The following is a 12,165-nucleotide window of genomic DNA, read 5'->3' as shown; positions in this document are numbered from 1 at the left end:
AACAACGAAAAAAACAAAAAAACAAAACACATTTTGCTGAACTTGCATTGTAATTGCATTTATTTCTCCAATAGTTATTCACATTCATAGCAGTTTCACTACAGGAAAGAAACTATTTCATCTCTACAGTCACGAAAGAAAGAAATCACAATAAAGTGAAAAAAAATCAAGGACAACAAGGTAAAGCACGTCATTGAATTAAAAGAAAAGTGAAACATTCTTTCAATAAACGGAATTCAAATTCTGCGTTGCAAGGGACCTTAAAACAAGAATTAAATAATCTGTGGGAAACAAATTTGGCTTTTCCCACATTGACAGGCAAAACATTTTGGGTTTTCATTTTCTGCAAATGAAAGGATAACACTTTAAAAAAAGATTTATACATCAAGGTAAGTAACACTTAATTAAAATGAATGTCTTTTAAAGAAAACACATGATTCTCACATGCTGATTTGTCACTTTCAAAACACTAACTTTTCGAGAAAAAAAATGAAAGGAAAAATGAGCATATACTTTAGAGGATACAGTACACAATAATCCTTTGTTAATAACACTTTCACTGCTAGGTTTAAGGAGAGATCAACTGGCCTTACTTTGGGTACAGAAAAGTGCAGAATATGGGGAGGGGGAGGGGGGTAATTTTACAAAGATGTTTATTTCCACATATTTCTCTTAAGCTCATACTGATGTTGCAGGGCTGTCAGCTGTAGTAAAAAACAAAACAAAAAAACATTGGTGTTGATGTGGAGGAGTCACATCAGCCCACTAGTCATGCATGATAAATATACAAACTTTACAGCTATCCGTTTTGAATGAAACCCACTTCGTAATCATGAGCACAGTGCATTAGCAGCAAAGTCTTCAAATCAACAATCACAAGAAACAACAGCAAAAAGAATTCAGCAAGAAAACTTCTAATCAAAGAAAAGTGCTAACCTATTCAGAGGACCAAGTGAAACCACAGGACTCACTGTGGAGACCTCTGACAGCTCTCTCTGGTCCCTTTTATATGCGCACACAAAGCTTTGAACAACGGGCCGTTGACAGACTAAGGTAAACTGATGCGCCTGCTGGCCTGCCATCTGTGGGGGAACAGGGTGGTAGCTAACAGCTTCCCCTCTGTGTCATATTTCACCTTGTAATCTAATTCAAGCTACAATATCACCCAATAATAACCTTCGTCCTCAATGAAAAAGCTAAAAGCAATCCTGCACCAGTGGTGGTGGTGGTGGTGGTGGTGGGGGGGGGGAGATTTCTGTCACCTGTGAAACAACAACAGCTGGTTTGACACATGAGAAACCTCTAATGTTGACAAGTTCCACTCAGTCAAATGAGTTCAGTTTTGAATTATAATTTAAGCTTGGTTTCTGGAGCCCAAATCAAATAAAAGCAGATACTTTAGAGAAGAAACCGTTTGGCCAAGAAGAAATATTTCAAAAATAAATGCTCTGTACTGTAGGAACAACAGTCAGGAGGCTTTGTGTAGCAAAGGACAAAGAAGGAGGTGCCCACAGAAATTGCCCACATAGTAAGGATGAGTAAGACTGCTTGACTAAGTCCCTGCATGGTTTACTTGAGGCCATGTACTAGAGTCTGTGTTGGCTAGCATCTCTACTTGCACTCCACTTTCTTTTAAGACTGCTATCAAGCTTCGGTGGACGGCTTTTAGCACAAAGGCGGCCGATATTAATTGTTGACAGAACGTGCTCCATCGGTGATGAAAACAGGGAGAGAACTGCAGAGTCAGAGTCTGCAGTGCTGGGAGGACAAATTAAAACACGCAACAGAAGAAAAGTGGTCACACGACCAGACTGATGGAACATTTCTGACTGACAAAGCAGAAACATTGTGCTGACAAGCATAGTGACAGGCTGAAAGAATATTGAGGAACTTTCTGGCAAAGCAGTAGTCAAGAATAGCCACTTGTGCCAAGTGTCTTTCTTGGTCAAAGCAAAACTGCGATACTGATAAAAACCTTGATGACAGTCAACACCATTGTCTGCCTGCAGATCTGTCATGGTGGCTAAGGTGATGCCTAAACACCTTTTGAAGTGTTTGAATGCGTGTGGGGTTTTTTGTGGTATGTTTTGTTTTTGTGCGCATGTAGCTGCTGACAGCTGTTGGGGTCAATGACCCAGCAGAAGAAACCCATAACATGGGCTTGTATTTTTCCACGGTTGCTTCATAAACAATATATACACAGCATCACATCTGAGAGTTTCATTATTAAACTAGCCTAAAGTTCTTAACTGACAGTAGATCTGCAGTCTGTTACAAAGCTGCAGTTCTGAAGAGGCGATGGGCATGAAGATGGTTTTAAGAGCATTGTGATAATACAATAAAAATACCCAGTAGTGTGTGTACTTCATAGAAACTCTGTTGGTTCACAGCATTTCGGGCCTCGAGTTGGTTCTGATTTGCCACAAGAACACACAGATGTTTAAGCAACAGCTAAGAAAAAAAAAAAAAAAAGCAGTGTACGCACTCTCACACATATGCAGACGCTCAAAAACACAAGTGTAGACATCTGAAGAAAAAGTTGCAGTGTAATTCTTAAATATTCAGTAAGACACTGAGTTTTAAAATAAAATAAAAATTGCAGGGGACAAAACAAACGAGAGGTGAGAAGCAGAAATATGTAAGAGATGAAAGACAAAATAGGAGCCAGCCTGTTAGGGATTAGCTGTGGCGGATTTTGCAGGATTAAAGCTGATGAAGTGTCCTGTGAGAGGGAATTATTGGGAATAATGGGATAACTGTTTCCTCACATGACATGCCAGTTCCCTTGTCTTCCCTATTTTTTTCCCCATTTTGGTTTTTCAGTTTGTTTTGGCTGCCTTAAGGACAAAGCGCACACTTTTGTGCATGTATGCGTGCATTTCATTATAAGCGAGTGAGCCCTTTCCCAGGGCCCTGACAGACACACACAGAGTTGATAAACAAAAAGATTCCATCCTGTAACATAGCCCTTCTTTTCAGTCTTCATAACATTGCTATTAGGCCAAATAAGCGCATGTCAGCTGATCCATTCTAGCAATAAGATCCCCATGAACTTTTTCCAATAACTAACACAGCAGGAGCTGTGGGTGTCAGGTGTGTGTACGTGGTAACATCTGCACCTGCGTTTCTTAAAAAGCTGCTGGTGGGGAAAACAAATTCCTGGTGGACTTAACACCAAAAGGAGAAGCAGGTGCACACTACACAGCAAGTAATAATGTGTGCAGTAGTCTGCTGTGACTATGGTATTTAGTGTGTTCTCTTTGTGACAGCGGGACACTGATAGCAGTGTGAATCTCAGGAGAAAGCTAAACTTCTTCCCCATCCAACATAAATGTTCAGTCATGAAACTTACAGTACACACTGGTTTGTTGACACCCAAATTTCCCTCCCTGAATTTCAGCCTTATTGGTTTACTTTTTATCATTTTTTAAGCTGTGCATCTAGTTATTCGAGGACATCATGGAAGAAAAAATACTTTAAAAAATACGTTGATGATGACTTATGAAAGTGTAGAGGGGCAGGATTGTTATAAATAATATCAAGGGGATGGCAGATAACGAAAACAGGTTTGGACAAGCTTTTAGAATAGCACCCTTAATTAAGGGGAACACAGAGCAACAGAGAATGGAAAAAATATGTATATGTCGGTATTAAAAAAAAACCCTCCCTTTTTAACAACAACAAATAACAAACTAAATGTTAAATAGTAATGCTGGACAACATAAAGCATACGTCTGTGCTGGGAGTGTGAGGTGTGTGAAAGGACTGTGTGCCAAGCGAGGTAAAAATCAAATACATCAACGCACACAGACCCCATTGCTCTCCCATACACACTCCTTGAAGGTGCCCAGTGACATGCTTCCATTAGCCAGTTAAAAGTATGTAATACTCTCTACATAGCAGGTTAATATTACTGCACTTATCACCTTTGTAACTAGGTTGAAAGCCATTCTATTTTTAGAGGAGGCAGGTAGGACTGTTGTTGGGTGAGGCAGAAGATAATACTACTGTATCTTCTTGGTTAGAGGACACATGTGAGATTACAACGCTAATGGGGCAGAAGGGTGATGTAAAGGCTGTAGTGGCCCAGCGGTGTTTGAGCACCACACTGAGATGAAGGCTGGGGGCTGGGAACCTGGCAGTGAGATGTGTCCATAATCACATGGTTTGGAGACTGCTGCAACTCATGTTCTCTTCCTGGCCACCTCCACGTCCTGGCACTCAACAGCTGACAGTGCTATGAGCATCTGGGCAGCGTAGTAGGTGGCCATGATGATGGCTCGCGAATGGGGCACAGGGAAGCAGAACTTGTTGACTGCAATGGTGAGGTCAGAGACCATGAAGAGCACGGCACCCAGGCAGGCAGACAACTTGGTCCAGGTCCACAGGTCATTCGCCAGCTGCAAACCTGCGATGGCCCTCCAGCCCATGAAACCAATTAGGGCGATGTAGACGGCCACCAAATAGGTGAAGGGGCCAGAGAGGTAGGGGTACAGCAGGATATAGCACAGAAAGGATACAGCAGTGATCACCAGCCCAGCACGCACGTTAATGGGCTTCATCCCAAAAGCAGAAGAGTAGAGTATATGGGTAATGGCAAACATCAGAAGGCCTGTAGAATATTAAATAATACATGAAATCATAATAATTAGGTTTTAATACAAGTTGCTTCCATTGAGTTTTATTTAGTCTTTCTAATGGTTCTGATTAATGTTTTCAACGGGCTCAAAAGGCCAAGAAGCCAGGGGGAGTCAGGTGATAAAACAATTCCTGAACCAGGGGTTATGTCTGTTAATATTTGATGGCTGTTTACAGAGATGTTTTTAAATGGACACACCTAGACATTTATTGTTATATGGTTGAATTACATCTGATGAGATAATTGTTAAAATGCAGAGCTTTTCCTCACCATGGACAAAGTAGCCCTGCTCCTGCCAGATGAGAAAGGCATCACCCAGAGCAGAAAAGATTAGACCAGCCAAGATCTTGCGGGCACTGGAGTGAGCACAGAGAAAGGTGAAGCCATGAGCCAGCAAAAACACCCACAGGCAGAAGATGGGCAGGCATTTGATCAAGGCGCTGAACCAAGATGGGCTTGAGGTGGGCAGCCACAGGACAAAGTATACACAGGTTGCTTTGAAGAATGGCACCAATTTAGGGCCTTCACTCTTGACCTGAAAGTAAAATGAATAGTTACATTAATAACTGAAATATAGTTGCAAATACATGTGATGCTCTTATAATCATCGACTTAACCTCTTAAGCCCCAAGCCTACCTGATGTCCTGCCTTTTGCCCCCGTATCTGGAGGCGTTGGGGCTTACGAGGTTAAAATAGATGCATTTTCTGTTTGAGCTGCATAGTGTTATATTTGTGAATAAAGGAGGGAAAAAAAACAAGTAGTGAGATTTAAAACTGCTGACTTTGTGTGGCCATTAGTTTCTTGCCGTCAGCCATACGTACACGTGTCACTGAAACCAAACTTTGTGGGAAAAGGCTGTCGAAGGAAATGAGAACGCTCCCAAACTGTGACTCCTAGTAACCTTTAAATTTCTCCTTTTTGCAACTAATTTTATTATTTTGTTTTTCTTTCTCGTCTGGTTTACCTTCTTCCTCGTATATGAAGTTACTGAGAACTGTGAAGTGTAATCATCACTCAAGTTCCTCTTTCCAACTGTGTTACCAGTCATATTTATTTTTGTCCAAATAGATGAGGCACACAACACGCATACAAATCCAGAGTATGAAAAAGTTTCACAAAACCCCTGGAATGATGAGCCACCGGTGATTCTGAGAATCACTTTTGAGGCAGGCCTGTGGGATTAAAAGGCAAAAGAAAAAAGAAAGTGGGTGAGGTGGAAGGGAAAGGCACTGAGTGTGGGTTCACTAGAGGTGAGATCGCTGGACGAGAGAAGAGTATATGAATAAGGCGGGAAGAAGAGGAGGAACAATGGGTCATAGTGCAGCAAGGAAAAGTTTCAAAAGACTGGGCAAGAACTGCTGGTTTGATGTCCCAAAGGGCTATTTTACAGCGTGTTTTTTTGCATCCTACCCTGATATATTCAGTGGTAAGCAAAATGATGTAAAAAAAACCAAAAAAACCCCCCAAAAAAAGCCCTGGCATGGTTGCAAAGTTCAAAAGAGAAAAAAAAGGAAAGAAAGGGCAACTAGGACAAAGAGAAAGGAAAATAAGAAGAAGCACAAATAAAGAAGCCTTAGGGGGGAAAAAAAAAAAAAAAAAAAAAAAAAAAAAAAACACCACAGTGAATGAGCTGGTGTACCACCATTCAGATGACAGCTGGATGTAGTAGCAGAGGAGGAGTAGGATAGAGACTGAAGGATCTTACAGTTTATTTCTGTGAAGGAAGGTAGAAAGGAACAGACCAGAAATGCACAATTCTTCAAAAAAGTAACAGATCAAATGACAGTACAGGATCAACTGAAGTGTTCAGTTTATTTTAATTCAATTTTAGTTGTATACTGCCAATTTGCAACAACAGTAGAATGAATGAGACTTATATAGCAAGGTAAACCCCTACAATATTAACTGGAAAACCCTAATGATCAGACGATTCTCTGTGCTGAAGCACGCGGAAACATGGAGAAGGAAGAAGGGGGTGAGGTTTAAGTGACCGAGTTTAGGTGACACCAAACCTACTCTAGAGTACCTGATAGACTACCAGCAGGAAAACAACAGAGATCTGATGCACAAGTTCATACAGTCATGACCATATTGAGCTAAAAGTAGGACAGCAAAATAACTATTGCCTGGGTTCTCCAGTATTAAAAGCAGGATGCTGAGAAGATCATTTGCATGTTCCCTGAAAGCATGCCAGACTAGGAAGGCACTTTGACCATTTTTCTAAATGTAATCAACAGTCTGCTTCAGGGAGGATGCAACAAACACATTACTTCCAAGGGCTTGTGTGGTGCAAGGACATCCATTGAGAACGAGACAATAGAGGAAAAAGGCAGTAATGTATCTGTCTAAATTTCCTGAATTATATGGTCTCCAGGAAAGCCCTTGCTTGGAAACAGGTTTCCATCAGGTAGATATGCCAGGAGTGTGTTTTAGCACTCAGTTAGCTATATGTTTATCCACTGCTTACATGTGTTATATGATCCTCCCAGGAGCTCTGCAGACCTACTAAAGCTTCATACACAACATTATTTGATATTGTTCCATAGTCACAATATAAGTTTTAGCTTATATCCTTAATCACATCCTTAAGATGTGATTGCAGAGTGTATGAAGATACCTAGCACACGCACACAGAGCTTCTGGATACCTAGTGGTCTGCGTGCCAAGATTGGACATTTACTTTTAAACTCACCTCTTAAGCCGCTTCAGCATATGGATTACAATACTAAAATTACCCCTGATTATTACTTCAAATTCTTGCGTTATAAAGTACTTTTAGTTAGATGTATCCTGTAAAAATAAAAGTTGTTTCAGTCATTTTTCTTTGAATATTTAGGTTTCCTACCAAAATGGCAAAAAGAGAAGTAACAATACTTGCTCTGCCACTTTTTCACTCTGACAAGATTAAGATAAATTTCAGCAGTTTTGTTTTCTGCTTTCACAATACATTTAAGATTAATATCAGTCTCCTCTAGGTACAAGTGTAATGCTGTTTTCCACTGCCATCAAACCAGGGCTAGGTATATAATGGGAACTAATGCACTCCTTTCCATTATCCACTTAGGTTCGCTGTACAAGTACAGCGAACCTATCTATCACATTAAGGCCACATAGGTGGCGAGGCAAGGAGACGGCCCTGGCAACACTCCCAGACTAACCGATATGAAAATTCTACTTAAAAAGCCAGGGTTGTCTTACTTTAGGACAGAGCACAAGAAAACACCACATGCCATATCTGTTACACTCCTGGGACTCAAGGATGACTTTAGGTATTCTCATTACACATTTAGCAGTTAGTTCTTATTAAATAAGGTCCAGTGAAAACAGTTTACTATGCTCAATAAGGCAGTGTCAGTTTGATTTCTATCTACAGACAAGACTAATGATTGGTTTGGCACTTAAGAAAGGAAAGGAAGTTGGGAGGAAGTCAGTGACTCCTATAACCTTTAGTCTGTTCTATGCTGGGTTTGAGATACTTTTCAGTTTCGTTTTTTATTCTTTGCCATCCAATCATGGCATGTACACGCTAAACAAAATCCTTTAAGAAGGAGAAAGGCATAACTAAAATAGGATTTGAAACATTTATAACATAATCCTTTAAGTCTTCTAATACAATTAGGCTTCAATTTTGTTACAGTGTTCTATAAAAGAAGTTTCATTTTGCAGACTTAGATATGAATCCAGATTATGATAGTATCAGGAGTTCAAGTATTAATTTCTGTCATATCCTAAACAATTGCTGCTGTAATATTTCCCCACCCCCATTAAAATGTGATTGCACAAATTTTTCCATCAGGAAAGCATAATTGCTTGTGGGAATCCATAAACTGCTTTATACCAGTTTTAATGGGTTTCTTGCTCAGATGATCAGCATTGTTCTCCTGTTCAGTTTCTTGTACTTGACTGAAATTGGTGGAGTTATGTAGCACACTATCATCTCAACTGTAAACCAGTCCACTCTTATTCGTGGAGGCGTCAGTTTGTCTGTGGGAGCACTGAAGACAGGGACATTAGCGATGGCTGTTAGTCCTGTAATAGCCGGCTGTCGCCAGAAAAAAAAAAAAGGAGAACATAATACCTCACTTAAGAAGCAAAGAAAATGAATCATTTCGTCATCATTTATCTGTCTAAATGATCACATTATAAATAAAGGATGTTTGCAAAAGTGCAGGACCATATAAAGCTGAACAGCTACACACACCTGCTCCTGTCCTCTGTTAAACAATAATACTGTTAATGATTGACTATATTTGCATGATTAGTCAATACACATCGACTGACCTTTAAAAGGCACCTCGTATCCTAAACCAAAGAAAAGACAATTTGTTCTTTCTTTTTTGTGTCCTTTTGAAGTACAGAAATATGGCGCCTCTAAAGTCTGCACAGCTGGCATGTGAGTCTTATGACAATGTTATTTCTACGAAGCATCACACAACTCTGTTTTTTCCATCTTTGAGCTGCTTTAGCTCAACAAAGATGACTTGAAGACATTTGGGGATGCAGACTAGAAAGGAATACAACCTTACTGCTGCACTGTATGACGTCTTGAGTTCCTGACGTAAGAGTAAAAACTTCAGTTTCTGATAAAAAAAAAACCAACAAAACAAAATCCCCCCCACTGTGGGCACTGGATGTGCTGATGCCTCTACAGATGATCAATATAGCCAAAAATAAGCAAATCAAGTTAAGGCAAGCAACGTGAGTCAAAGTCTTTGGGCAGTACAGATTGGTTTCAGACTGCATGTGCTCTGCCTGTTTGAATGGTTCCTTGACATATCTAGATTTAAAAATGTTCATAGAGTCCCTTATAAGGACAACATTCTGCTCACTGTTGTAAAACTGAGTGTAGTACTGTGTTTAAAAAAAAACATACCAAAGAATCAAGCAGGAACTGTTGAACTGCATCTAAGTAAAACTGAATAATAGCAGCCTCCAGTGGGACAATAATCACGTTTACTTCTGAACAGGTACTGGCAATTATCAGACACTAACACACCAATATATTATAATTTTTCAGCATCAGAAAAACAACCCTGAATAAAAGCATACATCTTTTTCTCAGCAATGTTGGGACCCTAATAGAAATAAAGGAAAACCAGGACCTGCACAGTATCTTCATCACTAAGGAAACTAGTCTGTATGGCAGGCATTCCTCCACACAGGCTTACACACCCGGGTTTTCTACAGGCCAACTTACAATGAACCGTCCTTCATGGCCCCAGCAAAGGGGGTAAAATTTCATAGCAGCTCTGCTAGAGCAAGATGATGCTCCACCTGCTTAAATTATTCATGTAGTTATCAGCTTTTTTGTCAAAATGGACGATTTCCAGGTGAGGTCCATTATTGAGCCAATAGATACGCCAAACAATAAACTCTATATAAAGCACAGCTACAACAAGGGAGATGAAAAGAAAGCCAGAATCGACCACAGCTCGGCGCATGCGTTACTGGAGGGTAAGGAACGGGGAAAAAAACCACAAAAAAGGTCGTGGCATGACAGCTTTTTCTTTTTTGTCAGGGATAGCCTTTCGAAATTTGTGTATGTTCAATACCGAGAAGGAACAAGCGAGCAGCGTCGCTGCTGTGCCAAAAAAGGGAAACGGCTAGACGGAAACAAGAAAGTTTCTGCCTTGTGTCTGCACAAACACATACAGAGGGACACTATTTAATGACGAGAAAATGAGATAGCTGCGTGAGTTACCGCGAGCACCTGACCGAACGGTTTTTCATTTAGCAGACGCGCTTATTTACTGGCAATTAAATAATGAACCAGAGAGCATGCGCTGGCCTTCCGAGATAAAGTATGACAAGATATGAATAACAACGAAAATGCCCCAGTAAATGCTTGAATAGCAGCTCGAGGCAGTCGACAATGCACACATTAAGGATGTTATCTTCGGAAGTCTCGTTATTGTATCACTAGCTTAACTAGCCGCTGTTTATTCCTGAATGTTTTAAATGGCCATTTGAAACTGGTACTTACCACTGTTACTGGAGAAACCATTTCTCCCTCGGTGCTGCCCGTGCCGCTTAAAAAGGATACACTGATTCGTTTGAGTCTTCTTGTTTATGTTTTACTGAGGAAGGCGAGATGCCGATTGTTTTTGTCCTCGATCCTGTGGGCGGTCCGACATCAGAGAGGCAGTGACAGGCCTTTCAGTGTTGACCAATAGGTGCAGAGACTGGTCTTAGAGGGCGGGATTAGGCGTCAGGCGACGCCCTGATAGGAGGAGTCGGGGTTCCTTTTACATACCGGAGCAGATGGCCTTTATTTACATTCTACGGAAATGGAGCTTGATTTGTCGAGCTTGGTTTTTGATTGCACATTGACAGTTCAGCGTTAATTGATCATATTGAGCGTTAGAGATGAGAAAACATTACTGCTGTATGGATGATGAATTGAAAGCTATTAAGCTATTAATAACCACTTTTCTGCCGGAGCATTTTCAACTCTGACACCTTACGCTCCTCTTTTTTTTTTTGTTTTAATTCAATTAAATTCAGTTTTATTTAGTGCCAAATCACAGAAACCGCTGCTTCAATTTGCTTTAAGGTCATTGTCTCCAAACCATACGCCATGACAGGCCTCACTACTTTCTTGTCAACCTTCACTGTTGCTGCTGTCCTACTGTCACAAACCACTCTTGTCACTCCTCCCCACCTGCTCCAACCTGTGTGCGCTCCCTTCTTCAACTTTCTTGTGCACTGTCAATTGCTTTTTATGGCTGACCCCAGGTATTTAAACTAGTCCACCTTCACTACTTCTACCCTCTTGCATTTACTGTAACACCTCTCTTTCTCTAATTCACACATGTATTCTGTTCCAACTTTCATTCTCTTTTCCCTGGAACATACCTCCACCTCTCCAGGATCTTGTCCACCTGCTCTCACTACAGATCACAATCTCACCCACACTTTGAAGTCATCTATCACCCCTACCACCTCACTACAGTCTGGCTTCATACATGTTCTCCACCACCTTCACAGGCATCTCTGCGACTACTTATGTGATACCAGTTTCTCATTTTCTCTAGCTCCACAAAGCTACAGTGCAGCTTCTGATCTTCTCTACACTTCTCTATCAACACCCTCAAAGCAAACATATTTTATTTATCTATCATTTTTTCTCCGCTTGAAGACATACTGCTACTCACCGATTGTCAACTCCCTTCTTAACCAAGCTTCCACAACTGTTTCCTAGCTAGCTAGCTGTCGTGGCTCATCAGCTTTATGCCTCTGTAGCAGGGGCGATTTTAGCCCATTTTGGGGGGTGCTTCAGCACCCCCAAAATGAATCAAAGCACCCCCAAAGATTTCTTACTTTTTTAAAAGATATTTGCTGTTTGTGGGACACACTACTAAAAATATAAAAAGCATACAGTACTTAATTGAGATGGAACATTTTAACAACAAAAGTATAGATAACCCCTCCCCCCTCCCAAAATGGTTTGTTCCAGCTCGGCTCTCCCCTGCTCTGGCTCTAGCGCCGTTGCTGTGCCAGAGCGATAGTGGCTGCAGCTAGTGA

General features: G+C 40.8%; 1 protein-coding gene across 1 annotated transcript; it reads right to left on the bottom strand.

Annotated features, from left to right (window-relative positions):
- Positions 1–42: 42 nt before the first annotated feature.
- Positions 43–10,821, bottom strand: tmem86a (transmembrane protein 86A). Its single transcript, XM_085461379.1, has 3 exons — positions 10,625–10,821; positions 4,910–5,174; positions 43–4,612 (listed from the first exon to the last, which is right to left on the bottom strand). Exons 1-3 carry the CDS (start codon positions 10,643–10,645, stop codon positions 4,185–4,187), a joined length of 714 nt encoding a protein of 237 aa, XP_085317505.1. The 5' UTR covers positions 10,646–10,821; the 3' UTR covers positions 43–4,184.
- Positions 10,822–12,165: the final 1,344 nt, after the last annotated feature.

Source organism: Copadichromis virginalis, linkage group LG7, assembly GCF_057382275.1.
Source record: "Copadichromis virginalis isolate Kocher_CV1m ecotype Utaka linkage group LG7, C_Virginalis_male_GT1.1, whole genome shotgun sequence".
NCBI classification, from domain to species: Eukaryota; Metazoa; Chordata; class Actinopteri; order Cichliformes; family Cichlidae; genus Copadichromis; species Copadichromis virginalis.
This window is presented reverse-complemented; position numbering and strand designations above follow the sequence as displayed.